Consider the following 21,681-nt stretch of genomic DNA (forward strand, 5'->3'; position numbering starts at 1 on the left):
GGCTAGTGGTGGCCTCCAGGAGGGCTCACGTCAGTGAGTACTTCCCAGAACTGCTGTTGCCAGTGTCTTTGTCCCTGCAGTGAGCTTCAGCTGCCTTCCCCATCACCTCTGCAGGAGACCCTCCAGTACTAGCAGGTAGGTCTGGTCCAGTCTCTTATGGGCTTTTTACCCCTGGGTCCTGGTGTGCACAGGACTTTGTGTGTGCCCTCCAAGGATGGAGTTTCTGTTTCACCCTGTCCTGTGGAAGTCCTGCATTCAAACCCTGCTGGCCTTCAAAGCCAGATTCTTTGGGGACTACTCCTCCTGTTACCGGATCCCCAGGCTGGGAAGCCTGATGTGGGGCTCAGAACTCTCACTCCCATGGGAGAACTTCTGTGATATAATTATTTTCCAGTTTGCGAGTCACCCACCCAGCAGGTATGGGATTTGATTTTACCATGATTGTACCCCTCCTACTGTCTCGTTGTGGCTTCTTTGTCTTTGAATGTAGGGTATCTTTTTTTTTTTTTTTTTTTAGGTTCCAGCATTTATTTGTCATTGGTTGTTCAATAATTAGTTGTGATTTTGGTGTTTTCATAAGAATGGGGTGAGCTGACGTCCTTCTACTCCGCCATCTTGAACTAATCTCCCAAACAAACTCTTAATATGTCCTGCATAGGTGAGTTGGCACCTTTGGAACAAGGGGCCACTTACACCTATCATTCTAAGAGATCACCAATCTGTCTTGGAGTCATTCTTCTTATTTGTGTGTATATCTGTTGTAGATTTTTGGTTTGCAGTTACCATGAGATTTTATTATAGCAGTCTATATATATACATGATTGTTTTAAGTTGCTGATATGTTCATTTCCAATGCATTTCTGATATCCTGCATTTATACTTTGCTCCTCTCATGATTTTGGTTTAGATATATACTTGTGTGTGGATGATTTCCTACTTTCACTCTCTGTTTCCCTTTACCAGTGAGCTTTTCCATTCGCGATTTTCTTGTTTCTAGTTGTGGCCTTTTCTTTTCTGCTTAAAGAAGTTCCCTCAGCATTTGTTGTAAAGCTGGTTTGGTGGTGCTGAATTCTTTTAGCTTTTGCTTGTCTGTAAAGCTTTTATTTCTCCATTGAATCTGAATAAGACCCTTGCTGGATGGAGTATTCTTGGTTGTAGGTTTTTCCCTTTCATCACTTTAAAGATATCGTGCAACTCCTTTCTGGCCTGTGGAGTTTCTGCTGAAAATCTGCTGATAACCTTTTGGGGGTTCCTTTGTTGTTTTTCCCTTGTTGCCTTTAATATTTTCTCTTTCTCTTTGATTTTCGTCAGTTTGATTACTATATGTCTTGGCATGTTCTTACTTCGGTTGATCCTGTCTGGTACTCTGTGCTTCCTGGACTTGGGTGACTGTTTCCTTTCCCATGTTAGAGAAATTTTAAGCTATTATCTCTTCAAATATCTCCTCAGGCCCTTTCTCTCTCTCGTCTTCTTCTGGAACCCCTATAACTCGAATGTTGGTGCATTTGACGTTGTCCCAGAGGCCTCTTAAACTGTCCCTGTTTCTTTTCATTCTTTTTTCTTTATTACGTTCTGAGACAGTGATTTCCACCACTCTATCTTCCAGCTCACTTAACCATTCTTCTGCCTCATTTATTCTGCTCTTGATTCCTTCTAGTGTATTTTTCATTTCATTTATTGTATTCTTCAACTCTGGTTGTTGTTTATTTTTTCTAATTCTTTCTTAAAAACTTCTTGTAACTTCTCAGTCAGTGCCTCCACTCTTTCCCTGGGTTCTTGGATCACCTTTATGATCGTTACTCAGAACCCTTTCTGGAGTAGATTGCCCATCTCCACTTCACTTAGCAGTTCTTCTGGGGTTTTATCTTGTTCCTTCGTCTGGAACATATTGCTTTGCCATGTCATTTTGTTGAAATTTCTATTTGTATTTTTATGTATGTAGTAGCTTAGTTACATTCCTCAACCTTGGAGAAGTGGCCTCTGTAGGAGGTGTTCTCTGTGTCCCAGCACTGCTCTCCCCTCTCGTCACCCAAGGGCCAGGGACAGGCTAGTCCCAGGGTAGGTTCTGACCTGTATTTTCAGACTCAGTTCTGTGGGCTTCAGGATCGTAGTTTCCTTCCTTCTGGTGTCTGCCCCCTAGTTGGTAAGCCTGGTCTAGAGGCTTGTACAGGCTTTCCGGTGGGTAGGGCCATGTCAAGGGGTATGGCTAGAGGTGGCTGTGGGTTCAGAAAGTGTTTAGGCAGCCTGTCTGCTGATGGGTGGGGCTGTGTTCTGCCTGTTGGTTGTTTGGCCTGAGGTGTCCAGCATTGGGGCCTACAGGCTGTTGGGTGGGGCCAGGTCTTGGTGCTAACGACCCAGGCAAGATATCAGCCTCCAGATGCATACTCCTGGATATGTTAACCACCAGCTTTTATGTCCCAGGAGAGAGCCACAGCTGCCCAGGAGACCCTCCAAGACCAGCGGGTAGGCCTAACCCAGGCTCCTTTGGAGTCACTGCTTTTGTGCTGTGACCTGGCGCTCAAGGGACTTTGTGTGCACCCTCCAAGCATGGAGTCTTTGTTTCCCCAAGTCCTGTGGAGTTCTTGAGATTCAGACCTGCTGGCCTTCAAAGCCAAATGCTCTGGGGGCTCCTCCTCCCAGTGCCAGATCCCCACGCTGGGGAGCCTGATGTCGAGCTCAGAACTCTCACTCCCATGGAAGAACTTCTGTGATGTAATTATTCTCCAGTCAGTGGGTCACCCAGCCTGGGGGGTATGTGATTTGATTAGATTGCAAGTATGCCCCTCCTCCTGTCTCACTGTGATTTTTTCTTTGTCTTTGGATGTAGAATATCTTTTTTGGTAATGTTTCAGTCTTTTTTATTGACGGTTGTTCAACAGTTAGTTGTGCTTTCGGTGTGCTCATGGGAGGAGGGGAGCTCAAGGTCTTCTACTCCACCATCTTGTCTTTTCCAACCTGGTTTGTTTTTTTAAGATTGTTTTGGCTTTGGGGGGGGTCTCTTGAGACTCCATATGAATCTTTAAATGAATTTTTTCTATTTTTGCCATTGGGTTTTTGATAGGGATTGCATTAAACCTGTAGATTGCTTTTGGTAATATTGACATCTTAGCGATATTGTTTTCCAATCCATGAACACAGGATATCTTTCCATTTATTGGTGTCTTTCAAAATTTCTTTCAGTGACATTTTGAGCATACAAGTCTTTCACCTTCTTTGTCAAGTTAATTCCTAAGTGTTTTTTTCTTTTTGATGTTACAGTAAATGAAAGTTAAATTGTTTAATTTTTTCTTCAGATTGTTCATTGTTAGTAAAGAGACACACAAGTGGGTGTTTTTTGTTTCTGTTGTTGATTTTATATTCTGTGACTGATGGATTGCTTTTAGTTCAGTTTTTGTGCAGTCTTTAGGGTTTTCTACATATAAGATCATGTCATCTGTGAGTAGAGATAATTTTACTTCTTTTCTCTCCAATTTGAATGTCTTTTATTTCTTTTTCTTGCCTAATTTCTCTGGTTAAGACTTCCAGGACTGTGTTGAATAAAAGTGGTGAAAGTGGGTATCCTTGTTTTACTTGATCTTAGAGGAAAAATTTCAGGTTTTCACCATGAGTGTTATGTTAGTTGTGGGCTTTTGATATATAGCTTTTATTATACTGGGGTAGTTTCCTTCTATTCCTAGTTTGTTGAATGTTTTTATTATGGAAAATTGAATTTTGTCAAATGCTTTTTCTGCATCGGTTGAGATGATGGCATGGTTTATTTTCCTTCATTTTGTTAATAGAGTATACTGCATTGATCAGTTTTCATATGAACTAGCCTTGCATTCCAGGAATAAATCTCTTTTGGTCATGGTGTACAGTAATTTTAATGTGCTCTTGAATTCTAGTATCGCTAGTATTTTATTGAGGATTTTTGTGTCAATATTCATAAGGGATATTACTCAGTGGTTTTCTTGTAGTGTCTTTGTCTGGCTTTGGTATCAGCGTAAATCTGTCCTCATAGGATGAGTTTGGAAATGTTGCCTCCTCTGCAATTGCTTTGGAAGAGTTTGAGGAGGATTGATGTTAATTCTTCTTTAAATGTTTGGTAAAATTCACCAGTAGAGCCATCTGGTCCTGGGCTTTTCTTTATTGAGAGGTTTTTGATTACCAGTTCAATCTCCTTACTAGTTATGGGTGTGTTCAGAGCTTCTATTTCTTCATGATTTAGACTTGGTCAATTGTGTATTTCTAGGAATTTATCCTTTTCATCTAGGTTGTCCAATTTGTTGGCATATAATCATTAGAGTACTCTCTGATAATACTTTTTATTTCTGTAAATTGAGTAATAATGTCTTCTCAGTTCTACTTTTAGTTATGTGAGTCTTTTCTTTTTTCCCTTAATCAGTCTAGCTTAAGGTTTGATCATTTTGTTGATCTTTTTGAAGAAACAGCATTTGTTGATTTTCTCCATTGTTTTTCTATTTTCTATTTATCCCTAATATTTATTTTTTCCTCTATTTTTTATTGGAGTATAGGTGATTTACAGTGTTGGTTTCTGCTGTACAGCAAAGGGAGTCAGTTATTCATACACATGTTATCCACTCTTTTTTAGATTCTGTTCCTATATAGGTCATTACAGAGTACAGGATAGAGCTCCCTGTGCTGTTTAGTAGTCTTATTAGTTATCTATTCTATATACAGTAGTGTGTATATGTCAATCCCAATCTCCCAATTTATCCCTCCCCTCCCTTTTCTCACCTGGTAACCACAAGTTTGTTTTCTACATCTGTGACTGAAGTTCTGTTTTATAAATAGGTTCACTTGTACCATTCCTTTAGATTCTACATATAAGCGATATCATATGATATTTGTCTTTCTCTGTGTGACTTACTTCACTTAGTATGACAGTCTCTAGGTCCATGCATGTTGCTACACATGGCATTATTTCGTTATTTTTCATGGCTGATATTCCACTGTTTATATGTACCACATCTTCTTTATCCATTCCTCTGTTGATGGACACTGAGATTGCTTCCATGTCTTGGCTATTGTAAATTGTGCTGCAATGAACACTGGGGTACATGTCTTTTCGAATTATGGTTTTCTCTGGATATATGCCCAGGAGTAGGATTGCTGGATCATACGGTAGGTCTATTTTCAGTTTTTTAAGGAATCTCCATATTGTTCTCCACAGTGGCTGCACCAATTTACATTCCACCAACAGCGCAGGAGGGTTCCCTTCTCTACACACCCTCTCAACCATTTATTGTTTGTAGATTTTTTGGTGATGGCCTAATATTTATTATTTCTTTTATTCTGATAGCTTTTGGGTTTAGTTTGTTCTTTTCTAGTTGTAAAGTTAGGTTGTTGATTTGAGATTTTTCTTCTTTTTCAACGAATGTTCCAGGTGCTCTTAAGAAAAATATGTATTCTGCTGTTGTTGGGTAGAGTATCATGTATCTGTTTGTTAGGTTCAGTTCGTCTACAGACATGTTCAAGTCCTCTGTTTCCTTCATAATCTTCTGTCTGGTTGTCCTATCCATTATCGAAAGTGGAGAATTGAAGTCTTCTCCTATTATTGCAGAGCTGTCTACTTCTCCTTTCAATTCTGTCAAGGTTTGCTTCCTATATTTAGGAGTTCTGATGGTTGGTCTATGTATGTTTATAACTGCTACGTGTTCCTGGTGGTTTTGTCAATGTATAATCAATATATATTTTATCAATATACACAGTCTTCTTATCAGTATATAATGTCCTCCTTTGTTTCTTGGATCAGTTTTTACTTAGTATCTGTTTTGTCTGATATTAGTACAGTCATCCTTCCTCTTGTTTGGTTGCTATTTGTAAGGAATATCTTTTTTCCACCTTTTCTCTTTCAATCCATGTGTGTCGTTAGATCTAAAGTTTCCCTCCTGTAGACAGCATGTAGTTGGATCTTGTATATTTAAAAATTTACTCTACCCATTTACGTTTTTCGACTGGGAGGTTTATTTACATTTAAAGTAATTAGTGATAGGCAAGGACTAATTATTGCCGTTTTGGTATTTGTTTTCTGTATGTCTCATAGCTTTCCTCCCCCTCATTTTCTCCCTTTCTGTCTTTTTGATGAGTTTTTTTTTTTTTTTTTGATTTAATTTTTTGTAGTGATAGGTCTTGACTCACTTCTCATTTTTCTTGTGTATGTCCTGTAAATGTTTTCTTTGTGGGTACCTTGGGGAATCCGTATAAGATCCTAATGTTATAATAATCTATTTTAAACTGTACCGACTTAAATTAGTCAAAAATTCTATTCCTTTAAAGCTCTACCCCGTTTATGTTATTGATATCATGAATTACATTTTATATACTGTGTACTCGGTAATATAGTTTTTTTGTTTTTTTTGTTTTTTGCGGTACGCGGGCCTCTCGCCGTTGTGGCCTCTCCCGTTGCAGGCCACAGGCTCCGGACGCGCAGGCTCAGCGGCCATGGCTCACGGGCCCAGCCGCTCTGCGGCATGTGGGATCTTCCCGGACCCCGGGGCACGAACCCGCGTCCCCTGCATCGGCAGGAGGACTCTCAACCACTGCGCCACCAGGGAAGCCCAGTAATATAGATTTTAATTAATCATGAATTACATTTTATATACTTTGTACTCAGTAATATAGATTTTAATTATTTTTATGCTTTTGTTTTTTAAATCCTACAAAGGCATAAAAGTGGAGTTATGAACCAAAATTACAATACACAGGTTTTTATATTTGGCTGTGTGTTTGCTTTTACTGGAGAACTTTATATTTTTCAATATATATATTTGACTGACTTTTGATCATCCTTTCATCAACTCCCTTTAACATTGACCATAGGGCAGGCCTAGTGGTAATGAACTCTGTCAGCTTTAATTTATCTAGAAATGTCTTAAATCCCCCCTCATTTTCAAAGGACAGTTTTTGCCAGAATTACTTGTTGACAGGTTTTTTTTTTCTTTCCGGACTTTAAATCTGTTTTCCTGACCTGATACATAAACTATGCTAGCTTCTGGTCTGATCTGTGAGTCGGGTGAGAGAGAAGCCCGTCTCTTGGGAGCCCCTAGACCAGCCAGAAGGTCACAGACAAGTCCATTCTTTCCCTGTGTCCCAAGGGAGGCCCAGGGGCTGGACGGCTGCCTCCTGTCTCCTCGGGGCTGTGCCGGGGGAGGGGCAAGGGTGACAACGACCTTTCCTCCCATCGTGGGTGAGGCTTCTCCTCGGCTGCTGCCCCGCCTGGCCTGGCTTCTAACCCTCCCACAGAGCTGCTGTGCTCAGTCTGTGTGGTTCATCCTGTGTTTCCTCCAAGGAGCGCGGGGTGGGCTTCCCTGTCCGCCCTCTGGCTGCTGTCACTCCCCACCAGCTTCCTTTTAAATGTATCTTTCGTTTGGTTTGCATGTGTCGTCCAGGACCTGCTTCAGGGGAGGGTCCTGGCAGGTGAACTGTCTGGACTCCCAAGTGTGACGGGGCCTTTATCCTCACAGCTGACCCCAGCCTGGCCGGATAGCGAGGCAGTGTTCACAGGTATGTTCCCTCAACTGAGACAGGCTTGCCGTGTCCTCTGTACCCAGTGTTGCTAATGGTGGCCTCGTGTCTCTTTGAGTCTCATTTCTTGTAGGTAGTCTGTTGATTTTATCTTCCTGTCTGAACTTTTTTTTGGCGGGGGGCTGCGTGTCGTGCGGCTTGCGGGATCTTAGTTCCCCAACCAGGGATCGAACCCGCGCCCCCTGCAGTGCACATGCAGAGTCCTAACCACTGGACGGCCAGGGAAGTCCCCCTATCTGAACTGCTTTTGCATTTTTTTTTATCATCCATGTTCTGAAATTTCACCGCGGCATTTCTGGCATGGGCCGTTTTTCCTTACCTTACATACATGTTAGATTTTTCAATCTAAAGACGTATGTCTGTCTTCAGCTCTATGAAAATCCTGTTTTTTGTGATTTCTTATATTCTGATACGCATTCACATTCCCGCCCTCTCTCCAACTTCACTGTGTCCACGTGCAGCTTCTGGATCTGCCTTTTTCCATCTCTGTCTGGTTGTGCTTCATCTGCGAAAACACCTGCGCTTGATTGTTCATTGCGCTCATTTCCTCTTAATCTTGCTCTCAAGCTCTGTGCTCCTGAGGTCATTGTGAGGAGTCCTGCTTGTCTCCGTGTTTTACTTTACATTCAGAGACCGGGTCTGTGCTTTCTAGAACCCCAGACGGCCTCTCCCTGTGTGAGGGCAGGACTCTGCCACCCGCTGGTTTAGCTGTCCTAGAGTCTTACTCGGCTTCTGTTTGATTGTTTCCTTAGGCCTTTGCCTCCATTTGTGGAGTCTGCTGAGTCTGGCATGACTGTGGCCTTCAGGAGACAGGGACTCTTGGTCACTTGAGCATCCTCTATTTGGGTTTCCTCCTAGTCTGTGGATCTCCTTCTGTAGAGCAGGTGACCCCCTGATGGCTGGGGGGCAGCACAGTGTGTTCCCTGGAGGTACAAGCCGCTCACTGGTCTCACCGGTCTGTGTCCCTCTTACTGTGGCCACTCTGGACGCTTCCCTGCTTGTGACCCCAGCACACACCCTCGCTGCTTCTGCCTAGCCAAGCATCCCATCGTCGGCACAAGCCGGTCAGGTGAGGGGAGAGGCGCCTCTTGTTGAAGCCAAGTCGCCACCTGTCCGAGGTGCCCGTTGTCCCCGGGGCCTCCTTCCTGGGCGGGAAACGTGTCCTGCCGTCATTTCTGGGCGTGGGTCCTCTGTCCACCTAACTCCCCTGCTCTCTATGCCCAAGGATTTCCTCTGAATTTGTGTTATACTGTAGAAGCCTCTTCTTGTTTCCATTGTGTGTCTGAAGGCTGTCTGCTCACTGCCATGATGAGCCCTGTGATGCTGGACTGGAGTCAGAGATATCCTCGTAAACTCACGTTTGTTTAGGACGCACAGAGGGAGACGAAGCTAAATTTCCGTGTGTGCACAGCGGGGTTAGGGTGCATACACGTACGTTTCCTGGCTCCATCCGTAAGAGGACCTAGAGACGCTGACACTGCAGTAGCACCAGGTGGAACTTGCAGGAGAAACAGGATGTGTGCATAGCTTCAGATATCTCCCCCAGGAATTGTGAATCGCTCTGGTAGTTGGAGAAAGTGTCCCCAAAGCTTCGATCTGCTTCCACGGAGGAGCAGCCGCTTAATCCCCTCCCCTGGAGCGCGGGGCCGACCTGATGAGGGGCTTCTAGCTGATAGCGTGCGGGGAAGGGAAAACAGCGAGTCTGCAGGGCAGAATCCCGGCAGACGCACCTCAGCCGAGGTCAGGGCGCCTGTGATCAGCCGCGTGGTGTCGCTCGCCTCGGATTACGCACGCGGAGAAGGCACCTCCCCTCGGCAGCCTCTTCCCTCCGAACCCGCACCCTCAGTTTAGTCGTGCGGAGGCACCAGACAAGCCCACGTTGAGGGACCTTCTGCAGAATGCCTGAGCAGCGCTCCTTGAAGTGTCAAGGTGAGAAAGACGAGGGAAGGTGAGAACCCATCACTGCCTGGAGGAGACCAAGGAGCCAGTGGGGGATCCGGACTTACTCCCTGGAACAGAGAAAGGACAGTGGTGGGAAAGCCGGGATGTGCAAATACATCCTGTCACCTAGTTGGTGGTGTTGAGCCAGTGTTAACGTCTTAGTTTGATGACTGTCCTGTGGTTCTATAACACAGTGGTCCCCAGCCTTTTTGGCACCAGGGACCGGTTTCGCGGAAGACAATTTTTCCACGGCCGGGGGTAGGGAGGGATGGCTCAGGTGGTAGTGTGAGCGACGGGGAGTGGCAGATGAAGCTTTGCTCGGTGGCCCGCCGCTCACCTCGTGCTGTGCGGCCCGGGGGCTGGGGACCCCTGCTATAAGGTGTTACGGTCAGCAGAAACTGGGCGACAGGTATTTGGGAAACTCTGCGCTGACTTTGGAACTCTTGCCAGAAAAAGTCTACATTTATTTAGAAATAAAAGGTTAGAAGGTTGTCTTTCCCTACCCTCCAGTTTGAGGGAGGAGGAGGACAGCAAGGGTCAGTCCTCTTTGTTAATCCAGTAAGTATTTTTTGTTGTGAATGGGCCAGATGACCTCGTGAAGCTCGAACTCGCTGGGCAAGTCAGGACCTGGCAGCAAACAGCAGGTGCAGGGTCAGGAGCTGAGCAGAATTAAGGAGGGGTCCACCGGCAAGCTTGTGGGTGGCAAGGCTCCCCAGGCCGGGTAGCGGCAGGAAGTCGTCCTCACCTGAGGGACGGGAGGAGGGGTGGTTCCCACAGCTGGGCCTGTCGCTGAAGGAGAGGCCGAGTGGCCGAGCTGCAGCCAGAACCGCAGGGCAGGGAGGTGTGTTGATGCAGCTGTAAGGGCTCGTGAGATTAAGAGAGGCTGAAGATGTTTGAGTGTGATCCAAACGCACGCTTAGGAAGGGCCTGCGGGCTGCTTCTGCTGAGCTGATTCTGGGTTGGTCTAGAGACGCTCCAGCTTCCCACTCCTTTGCCTTGGAGTCTTGAAAGGCCCCAGCCTGTGCCAGGGCTGGCCTTGTGCCTCTAGCTCCTAGCCTGACCTCTCCAGGGCCGTCGTTCTAGGGGAAAGAAATGTCCCTGTATCTTGATGGAGACCTGACCCCCCATGCCTGAGGGCCCCTGCCCGAGGTTCACCCTCCTGGCCGGCCCTGTTCCTTCCCTCCTTCACGGCCTGGATAATGGACCCTCTGAGGGTCTTCATCTGCACACCAGTTCCCGCCACCATCCTGGCCGATTTCAGCCTCCATGGGGTAACTCATCCGAAACCCACGCCCCCGGTGTCTGGACGGGAATCCAGTGCCCGTCAGCCCCGCTGCCGTCCCCTGGCCTAATCCCCTGACAGCCGCAGCTGCTTCCCCCCGGCTCTGCCTGCCGTCGTCCCTGTGGGATCTCCAGGCACCCTCCCCTCCGCTCCCTCTCCTGCTCAGCCTGGACTTGGTCTCGGGCCTCTGGCGCCAGGAGGCACCTCCATGCCGCTTCGTGGGTTGTACGGGTTCTAGACTTGTGCACGTGTTTTACACGCTTCCCAGCTGGTGGAAGTGAGGCTTCTTGAGGAAGGACTCCCTTTCTGATTCGTACTGGGGGTCGTGGGCCAGCACCAGCCCTCTGACTACCTTGGTACGTTGCAGTTGGTTGACCAGCCCTCTGACTACCTTGATACGTTGCAATTGGTTGACTGACCGGAACCAACACACGGGCACCGGCATCTCTGGGCCACAGGGGGCCCGGGGGGGCGGGGGGCAGGCGGAGCGGGTGTGGCCTCGGTGGGTCCCTCGCGGCTCTGCTCCACCTGCGCCCCACTTCCTGGGAGGACACCCGAGGCAGGTGTCAGGCCACCTGGATGAAGCCAGAGCTGACTGGGGCTCCACAGCGGTGACCTGATGTGTCCCAGGCGCCCAAAGACAAGAAGCCTCCCCTTACTTGTACAAAGAAAAGTAATTCTGGGGGCTTCCCTGGCCGTCCGGTGGTTGGGGCTCCACGCTTCCTCTGCAGGGAGCCTGGGTTGGATCCCTGGTCAGGAAACGAAGGTCCTGCAAGCCGCACGGCGCAGCCAAAACATAAAGTAAGAAAGAGCGCTACGTGTTTCCTCAGAGCTCAGTAACGTAGTGAGCTCAGTGCGACGGGAGCCCAGAGAACACATTTGCTTTGGAACCTTTTCTTACCTACGTCCTGAATTTTGCTGGCAAAGGCTGTGGCGTTAGGAGCGGCTACCCCTTTTAAAGGAAAAAGCTGCATTTCCGATCTCGCCTTTTTATCCCAAGAGAAGAGGGCCTCGCGTACGTTTCTTAAGCAGACACTTTGCCAAGGTGGGTGAGTGGCTGCTGGTCACGTGAGCTGCGACTCGTGGGCGGGGAGGAGGGATGGCAGGGCGGGGGGAGCCCGGCACCCCTCATGGACCGGCCGGATGGTCAACGGCTGAGGTTCTTGGTGACACGCGTGCCCGCGTGTGCACGTGTATGTGTGATCGCACACCTGTGAGGGGAAGAGCTGGGCCTGTGTCCCCACCTCTCCAGCCCCGAGTCACCGTTTTGGAAGCTGGCAGGACAGTTGGCTCTGGCAGCAGTGAGGGGGCATTTGTTGGCCTGTCCTGAGACCCTCTCCAAGAAGGGTGGGCCTGGCTTCGGCGCTGCCGCCCGACTCACCCTTTGCCCTTCTTTCCATCCTAGGCCAACACTGGGCAGATCGATGGCCCCCGGGAGCAGCACCGAGTCATCAGCAGTAACCTCGCCCTCATCCAGGTGACCCTCGCCTTGGTCCCTTACGCTTCATGCGCGTCGCAAACTTGTGTCTCCTCCTAACTGTGGGGCCGTGGGGCGGAGGGGGGTGTCTCACGGAGCCAGGAAGCCCGAGGCAGCAGTAGGCTGGGCCTGGATCTGGACGGAAGCGTTTGTATCCAGAGCCTCCTGGGCTCCTCTGGCCAGGGCAGGCTGTGGCCACACCGAGAACTGGGCCCAGGTCACACTGGCGTGCAGGCGAGACCGCCACTGACCAGCAGGCTGCCCTGGGCAGGACACAGACTCAGGAGGGGCCTCGACTTCTCACCTGGGCTCCGGAGTCCATCTGCACCTCTCCGCTGGGCATCTCCAGAGCAGTGTCCCCAGATCCGGCCCCATCGCCCGCCCTCCTTACACCCCTCTTTGAAGTCCCAGACTCCGTCTGCTTTGGGCTGGAAGCTCGCTCTGGGGTGGCCCAGCTCAGGGGCCTCATCTGTAAGATGGGCTGCTGTGTGGCTCGTCGGGTGGGATTCGCGTGTCCAGTGAGCGACACTCCCGTCTGACCCGGCTAGAAACCCAGCAGCCCTCAGCCTGCCTGTGTTCCTCACCCTTACATCCGGCCACTCCGAGGACCCTCCCCTGGGCCGCCTGGAGCCCAGCCCCGCTGCCCTGGCCTCCCCATCCAGGCACCTGGGCTCCACTGCGCTTCTGCACGGCCCCTGACTGGCCTTTTCTAACCCTCGAGCTCATGGGGCCTCCTCCCCCTGGAGCCCCTTTGCCGGCCCCCTTGTCCAGGGGTGGGCCCGGCCCCCTCCCCTCCTGGGATGTCCTTTCCCCTCCCCATCACCCGGTGGGGACTCTCCTCAGACCCGGCTCCAGCCTGGCACTGGCTGCCTCTCCGGGCCTTGCGGGCGCTGTCAGGCCGTCCTGGACGCAGTTTTGTGTTTAGACGTCTGCCTCGTCCACCGAGGTGCTTCATAGGGGCCGGGACTACAGCCTGTGGCTGAAGCCCCTGGAGGTTAAAGCTCTCATGAGGCCCCGGCAGAGGGTCTGCAAGGGCGGGTGGTAAACGCCTTGGCAACAGTCACTGGTTTTGCGTTTCTTTTCCTACCGAATCCTCCTCAACCAGTGTTGATTAGGCCCTGCTGTGGGCAGGCCCTGGCCTGGCACGTGGTCCTGTCACAGCGTGGATGCAATTGGTCTCCTCCATTTTTTAAAAAGCTTAACATCAAAGCATAAAGGGTGCAGTAAGTTCCATACTTAAACTTTTAAAATAACTTCAGTGTATTCTATCACGACAACGTACCCAAGAGTGGTACGTGTGCCAGGACCTCACGGGTAAGAGGGAAGGGCAGCCAGGGGCTGGCTCTGCGGGGCCTGTGCAGACCTGCCGAGCGCGGCCCGTCCGCTCACAGACCCATCGCCCTGCGGGGCACCTGCAGTTACAGGCTCCTACTCGATAAGTTATACTGCAGTGAGAGCGTTCTCCTTTTGCGTAGGTTTCTTAAGAGAACTTCCTACAGGTTCACAAGGTAGGAACAGTTTAAGGCTCTAGATGTTTCCCGAAAGGATTACAAAATATCTGATTCCTTGGTGCAATACCAGCACTAGTATTAATAATTGAAATGGGACTTCCCCGGTGGCGCAGTGGTTAAAGAATCCGCTTGCCAGGGCAGGGGACACGGGTTCGAGCCCTGGTCCGGGAAGATCCCACACGCCGCGGAGCAGCTAAGCCCGTGTGTCACAACTACTGAGCCTGTGCTCTAGCGCGCAGCAACGAAGACCCAACTCAGCCAAAAATAAATAAATAAATTTATTTATTTAAAAAAAAAAAAAAAACTTCAATTATTAGTTCCTCATAAGCTCACCAGCATGGGAAGGACTCTTCTAAACCCTTTCTGTGTTTGCAGACACATGGATGTGCCCACAGACACAGACCACACGAGTTCCCATGTTTCTATGCATAAAACATACTATACGTGTAACTTTGTAAATAGCACTTTTCTCTTAATCGTGACTTAACGAACGGACGTCACTCTGTACAGAGCGGCTCCAATCACCATCGTGATTATGTGCTGCTTTGTCCACATGTGCACGTTTCCCTGGGAAAATGCTAGATCATCAGGTATTTAGATAACTTAGACAAATTTCCTCCCAGAACTCCTGTATCAGTTTTACCACCATCAGTGTGTAAGACAACCATCGTCCCGCTTGTTTGTCCGTGTGTACTTTGTACTGTCGACCTTTGAGTTTTAACTTTACTTCATCCGACAGGTAGGAAGTATCCCCCATCCACCCATTTACCCGATGAGCAGAGACCCCAGTGCCAAGAAAATCAAACAGCCCTTACTGTTTAACAGAGGAGGACCAGCCCTGGTTACAAATAACCCTAATCCTAACCTTCCAATGGGGATTAAATTTTCCTGATTACTAGGGATTTGATCATCTTTTGTGTGTTTCTTAGCCGTTCGTATTCCCTTTCTGTGGATTACCTGTCGTATCCCTTATGCATTGTTCTGTCACGTCATCTTTTTATTATCATGATGGTTATTGTTGATTTGGTATAATGGACTCATTATTCTGGACACTAATCTTTTATTAGTCATGTAAGACGGAAATACTTTCTCCAAGCCTATCCCTGCCTTTGTTTAGTGGTGTCTTTTATCACACAGAAGTCATGCTTGGACTTTGTAAATCTTACCTGTATTTTTCTTTATAGATTTTATATGTTTCGTCTTTAGTAGGAGGCCTTCCCTAATCCAAAATCTGAAACACATTCTTCAATACTTTCATCCGTTTCACACTTTATGTTTTTATGTTTAGGTATATGTGTGTGAACGGTATAAAGTCAGAATCTATTTTATTTTTCCAAGCAAATATCCGGTTTCTCTTACCTTATGTATTCCATCCTGATTTGAAATGCCACCTTTAGCACAGTAAACTTTCATATATTCATGATTAAATTTTCATACATTACATTTAAAATTTTCACATATTCACGGTTCAATTCCTGGAATTGTCTATTTCTTGTCTATTTCTCTGCCAAGCCACCCAGTTTTAATGCTATAGCTTTAAAATACATATTCATAATGAAAATGCCAAAATTCCCATTTTCTTTCTCAAAGTTGTTATGGCTATTCTTGCGCATCTGCTCATTTTTGTGAAAGTTAAATGAGTTGTCAGGTACCAGGAAAAATCTGGGGACCCTGAGTGGAATTCCGTGTGTGAGCTGGGGCGTGTTCTCGTCTGCGGAGGCTGACTGGCCTTGCGTGTGCGCTGGGGCCTTAGCTCCGACAGCTCTGGTGTCTCCCGGGGGTCCTGGGCGTTTCCGGGGGGGCAGGGGCACTGTCTGTGCTGCTGGAGATCACAGCACTTTTGTCCAAACCAGTTAGAGGGGCTGTGAGGAAACACGGGGGGCCCTTGACCGAGGACCCTACGCAAGATGACGGGGAAGGACGGGGCGGGGCAGCGGTTCCCGCAGGGATCGGGCTGAAGGGGGTGTTGGCTTTGTTGCGCTCGGGCGAGGTCAGCAGACCTGCCTAACGTCTGGTTCCTGCCCGCAGGTGCAGGCCGCCGTCATGGGGCTCCTGGCCGCCGTGGCGGCCCTGCTCCTGGGCGCGGCGTCAGGGCAGGAGCTGGACGCGGCGGAGGCGGAGGTGCTGTGCGCCAGCAGCGTCATCACTGCCTTCCTGGCGGCCTGCGCCCTGGGTGAGCAGCCCTCGGGGTCCTGCGCGGGTCGGGGCACCGCTGGGTCTTCACACCCACCTTGACCTGGAGGGCGGCGAGGGGGTCCCTGCCCTCTGCTGGGGCGGAGACACGTCTGTCTGTGACTGGCCACCGGGAGGGCCTGGGCGGGGCCTGGGGCAAGGCAGGTCCTGCGCCCCGTCCCGCGCCGGAGGCCACCACGCTTCACGCTCCTTTTGGAGCCCTTGCGAATATCTGAAGCTCTCTTGTCCCTTACTTTATGTCTCAGCTCCCTGCACGACGGCAGCTCCTCTGAGAGGGGCCTGCGTGTCCTCTTCTACCATCTGCTGTCCCCACCCTGCTCCTGCCACGCTGCCTCAGGCCCCGGGGGGAGCTCACGCGCATCAGCAGGGAGCCCAGCGGCTGCGCATCTGTTCACCACTCAGCACTCCCCGAGCCTATGTGCCAGCTTCTGTCCCAGAGCCCGGGACACGCTGGGGGCCCAACGCTGCGGGGCCCATCCTAGTTCAGGGTGATCCCTCGGTGCGCGAGCACACGCGTGACTCCAGTCTCGCAGCCTCCCCTGACTCGCTCGCAGTCACGCTGTGTTTGCTTCACACGCTTGTTCACTTGTGTACTGTCCGCTCCTCCACCAACAAGCAAGTGGTGTGAGTGCAGAGCCCGTGGTTCTTTCCACACTTAACCCAGGCACCGGTCAGCTCCCAGGTTTTCTGAATGGACAGTGGTCACACTGGTTCTCTCTGGGCCGTGTCTGTGTGTATCGTGCAAAGGGCACGCAGGTCCAGGAAGAGGGGCAGCCTTGTCAAGTCGACTGTTCACTCGCCTGACCCCCAGCAGGATGCAGCTGGTTATTCGGTGGCTGTGGTTCCTACCAGGCGGCTGCATCCCCATGCAGGAGCCCAGGTCGGGGCAGGGCCAGAGCGCGGAAGCCCAGGAGCAGATTCACGGACCTGCTGCATGCCTGCACGTCTGGGCCAAGGAAGGGCTGAACCTTCTGAGAGAACAGAGCCTAGGAGACACCAAGTCTCCAGAAGGCGGTGCCGCTCCCGGGGGCCATCCTAGCTCCTGTTTTACAGATGAGAAGACTGAGGCCTCAGATGGGGTGCACCTCAGTGGCAAGGACATAGCCAGGATTGTCCCAAGAGGAGGGGGACTCGGGAAGCGTGGCTGGTGGGTCACAGCATGACCTTGGCCTGTCTTAGCCATAAAGCCAGGCGGTGGTGCTGGTGGTTTGTAATAAGTGATCTCAAACTGGTGGTGTCCTCTACGCATCCCTGTGGGACTGTCACCAGACCACCGGCTCAGCCAGGCAGTGTCAATTCACTTACAAATGACATTGCGAAAGAATAAAGTTGCTGGGACCTGGGCACAAAACAGCACAGACTGTGGCCAGCAGCATTCGATGGTACCAACGTGATGACCGTGATTACTTTCAGAGTTACAGAACGCTGAGTCCAGTGTTAAAGCAGCCGTGGCCAAGATGCAAAGTGTCTTCTTAAAGGCCACACAAGATGCTGTTGGATTTTGTCCCCGGCAGTGTGGCATGGGGGGTGGAAGCACGTCACAGTGGCCTCAGAACCGAGTCAGAACAGAAGCAGGTCCTGGGAGGCGTAGCGGCCACGAGGAAGGGCCTCTCAGGTCCAGCAGGGACGTCGCCCTGCACTCGCGGCCACGTGCTGGGCCCTGGCAGCCCCTCAGGCCCCCAGTGTCGTGCTGCCTTCTGTGTGCCGCCCCTTCCCTCCCTCCCTCCCTCCCTCCAGGGACCACCTGCACTGCTGCCCCACACTGTCCCAGACCCCACCCTGCCGTCTTCCCCGCAGGCTCTGCCCCTTGGAAACCACTCATGGGCCAGTTGCCCCTGCCCCCCGCCCGGGGCTCCTGCTGCTCGGAGCAGTTTGGGGTCCATCTTCCTGCCAGGAGGGCTGTGAGCATCACACCTGTAGTTCCCAAGGTTGGGAGCCCAGGCACCACCTGCCTGTGTCTCCCCGACGGTTCAGGGAGTCATCAGGGTGCTTGGGCTGCTCCACAGCGTCAAGCCCGCGAGACACAGGGCAGAGTCCAAGCCTTGCACCCCAGTGCAGGGAGGGACCCCGAGAGCGGGCGGCTCCGTGGGTGCAGCGAGCTCCTGGGCGGCCCTGCCACCCGCTCACCGGCCACCTGTCCCCTCCCCCTGCAGGGACGTTGATGGTCTGCATAGTGATCGGCGCTCGAAAGCTCGGGGTCAACCCGGACAACATTGCGACGCCCATCGCGGCCAGCCTGGGAGACCTCATCACCTTGTCCATCCTGGCTTTCGTCAGCAGCTTCTTCCACAAACACAGAGGTAGGGCCCGAGGCTGGGGTCTGTCCTTTCATAGGCGAGGCCTGGGGTCACTGGGCAGATGGGGGTCGTCCCCCAGGTGCCACCGGCTTTTCCAGTGCACCATGGGGACAAGTGTCTCCGGGCAGCAGATGTACAGGTTGTCAGTGCCCACCTCTTGACAGAGGCTGGTCTGGGTGCTTCAGCACCTCCTCGTGGGGGGCACAGTTCACGCCGGACACACTCCAGCTGCCCGAGAGGTGACTCCAGGCAGGAGTATCACAGCCAAGGAGGCAGAAGCCAGGCTCCTCAGAAGGTGGCCTGTGACGTGGTCAGCCGCCGACGGGGCGTTTGCACACGTTCTGGGAACAAGACCTTGTGGCCACCGCCCCCGCCCCCACCCCGACGTCGCCCAGGTCCGCCTGGGGACACAGCTTGGCTCGCACCCTGGCCGCTGTGGACACATGGCAGCGCCTTGCCGGCGGCTCCCTCACTGCACTTGCACAGCTGAGCACCTGCTCCAAGTGTCCCGTCTGTGGCCTCCCACCTGGTGTGGCCCCCCCCCCAGGATGGCTGCACGCCTGTCCAGATCTAGCAGATGTCAGTTCTGAGTGCGGTCACGGCTTCATGGGTGGAGTGGACAGCAATGAAGCTTAAACGTGGGGCATGGTGGGCCCGTGGACCCAGAGGTTTAAGGAATTGCCGGTTTTTACATGTGGGCAACAGAAGTGGCCCAGGAAACGCTCCCAGTGAGGGTGGCACAGCTCCGCGAGCTCCAGCCATCCAGGAAAGGCCTGCAGCAACGTGAAGGGATGGTTTGGGAAGATGCTGGAAGTTCACGAAGTGGAGGTGAAGATCTAACAGTAAGATGCCCTAATTTTATTCTTCAAACACTCTGAATTTCAAAGATTTGTGCACGGACTAGTTATGGAATCTGATTTGCAAAGTAATTTTGAGTTACTGGCCTCCCCGGACCCTCCTCCCTTTTGCACCCAGCCCCATGCCTCCACACACACCCTGGATGTCAAGTCCTGTTGGGTCACCCATCCCTGCAGTGAGACACTGGGTTATCTCGGGGGTCCCGGCTGGGCAGCAGTCAGGTGGGTCCTCGCTGACGAGGGTGAGCCTGCGGCCACCGCACCTATGCTGTCACCAGGGAGACGGCCACAGCGGCTGGGAGGCTACGGCCCTGAGCGGTGACGCTCCCAGCTGCCGCGTCCAGGCCAGCAGATACCTGCCGAGGCTCTGGGCCCATCTCTTGCCCAGGACGCTCAGGGCACAAGGATGGCCACACATGTTTCCTGCGGAAAAGGGCAGGGGCCCCAGGCCAGGCCCGCGCGCTGGGTGGGGGGCCTCCGCTCTGGGCGTGGCCGGGGTTGGCGGGCGCTTCTCCACAAGGCTGGTGAGTCACCATGTGTGCGGGTAAGAGGCGGGCGGGTGAGTGGCCACACGTGCCCCGTGCGTTGGGCTCCAGCAGGGGCCCAGGTTCCTGAGGGCTGATCCAGGCTAAGGTCCGTCCTCGTGGCTCCTACCGCCTGGAGCAGGTGACACAGGGACACGAGCCCCTGTGAGAACGTGGGTGCCGAAGGGTCCCCCCCCTGGGGTGGCCTCAGCAAGAGCAGGGCCAGCATTGCTGCCCACGGACGTGTCCTGCTCGGCCACCTCCTCCCAGGCCGTCCGAGCGGGTCGGTGAGAGCAGGAGAGTTGGGTACACGAAGTGCCGAGCGCGGCACTGGCCACGGTCACGACCCCGTAAACGGAGCCGTGAATAGCAAGGCCAGGCTGAGAGCAGGCCGAGGAGGGCACGTGTGTCGGGAGAGCCGCAGGGGCATCAGCAAAGCAAAGGCAGGTGCGGCGGGGATCGAGGTGGACAGGAGCCCCTCAGCCGCATGACGGGAGGTGCAGGGGACGGGAGCTGTTCCTCAGGCCTCTGGGGCCCTGAGTCCCCACACACCTGTCACCTCCGCCACCCAGGCCACAGCCTGGGCCCCACCCTGAGCTCCAGCCTCACGGCCCACGTGCCCCCTCTCTTCCCCCCAGACAGTCGCTATCTGACGCCGCTGGTCTGCATCGGCTTCACGGCCCTGACCCCCCTGTGCATCCTCATCGCCAAGCAGAACCCGCCCATCGTGAAGATCTTGAAGTTCGGGTGGTTCCCCATCGTCCTGGCGATGCTCGTCAGCAGGTGCGTGGGCGGCGACGCCTTGGGATCCGGGTGGGGTGAGCCGTGGCCTCGGGCGCCTCCACCGCGCTCTTCGCTCCTCATTTCCCCCAAGAACCCTGGACCTGGTGTATTGTGAGGGGCAGCCCTGTTCACAGGAGACAAGCACCCACCACGGCCCTGCTCCCCCGCTGCGCTGGCCTGGCCCCGCTGAGCTGGCCTCACGGCCACAGCTCTGTGAAGGCCATTCCCGCAGCCCAGCCACTGGTGAGACCTACAGGGCTGAAGGATCAGTGCTCCGGGGCCCTGGGCCCTCCAGCCTCATCCTTGGGGGCCCTTTCTGCTTGTGGACCCTGACGGGGGCCACCCCAGCTCTTTCCCATGTGCTCCCCTGAGTGACTCGGGGAGCGGAGGCTGTGGCCGAGATGTCTTTGCTTCCAGAAGCTCGTGGACTCCAGGCCTTCACTGAACCCCAGGGTTGGTGGGGCCAGGTGCTGAGCAGCTTCGGGGAGCAGGGGTGGGAGACGTCACATGGGCCCCTCTTCCTGCTGAGCGCACCTCAGGGCTGTCACGTGGCAGGGCCCAGCCAGCTAAGTGGCCTCGGAAAGGGTCTGGTGGGGCCTTCTGCAACAGCCGAGACTCAGAGCAGAGGTGGGAGCCACGTGCGGCATCAGGGGACACGGGAGACCAGCTTGGCCACCCCGGATGTTTTGGGCGGGTGACAGGCTGACACGGCGGTCTGCGTGGTGAGGGCTGGCCAGCGTCCACTCTAATCGTTTGCCATCTCCCCCCGCCCCGCAGTTTCGGGGGGCTCATCTTGAACAAGACCATCTCCAAGCAGCAGTTCCGAGGCATGGCCGTATTTGCCCCCATCATTTGTGGTAGGTACTGGGTCCCGTCACCTGGCTTCTGGGTGGTGGGGCCAGAAGAGCAGCTATCTCGGAGGGCCGGGCGCGGCCCCGGGAGGCTGCTGTAGCCCCCGCTCCTGCAGGTCACACCTGCCCTCACGGGCCCCCAGGACCAGAGCTGATCCCAGAGCCTTGAAGGCTTTAACCCGGGATCTGCTGGCACCTGGGGCCAAGTGTGGCTTCAGAACCGGGGTGTGGGCCTCTCGTGGCTTTCCTTTCATTTTAACTTAGACTCACTGATGACACTTAAAACTCAAGCATTTACACAGAGAAACCAGGATTCCTGTCTTCTCCTTAAAACGCAAGGCGTGACAACACTGGTTCACGGTGGGGTGGGCAGGAATCAGCTTGCCTCAATCTCCTCCATCCCCTGGGTCTCCTCCGGACCCTCCACTGGTTCACCTT

The 21,681-nt window shown here is 52.5% G+C and overlaps 1 protein-coding gene across 4 annotated transcripts in view; it reads left to right on the plus strand.

Moving 5' to 3' along the window:
• SLC41A3 (solute carrier family 41 member 3) overlaps window positions 1–21,681 on the plus strand; it is a 65,484-nt gene that overhangs the window by 38,191 nt on the left and 5,612 nt on the right. For all 4 annotated transcript variants that reach the window (XM_027098423.1, XM_027098424.1, XM_027098422.1 and 1 more), the window contains 5 exons: window positions 12,156–12,227; window positions 15,767–15,911; window positions 18,085–18,231; window positions 20,248–20,392; window positions 21,170–21,249. In XM_027098423.1, coding sequence (XP_026954224.1) covers window positions 12,156–12,227; window positions 15,767–15,911; window positions 18,085–18,231; window positions 20,248–20,392; window positions 21,170–21,249 — 589 coding nt within the window. The remainder of the gene's footprint in view (window positions 1–12,155; window positions 12,228–15,766; window positions 15,912–18,084; window positions 18,232–20,247; window positions 20,393–21,169; window positions 21,250–21,681) is intronic.

The sequence above is a fragment of the Aethalodelphis obliquidens genome, unplaced genomic scaffold (genome assembly GCF_003676395.1).
Source record: "Aethalodelphis obliquidens isolate GAN/ISIS:26980383/991018 unplaced genomic scaffold, ASM367639v1 scaffold123, whole genome shotgun sequence".
NCBI classification, from domain to species: Eukaryota; Metazoa; Chordata; class Mammalia; order Artiodactyla; family Delphinidae; genus Aethalodelphis; species Aethalodelphis obliquidens.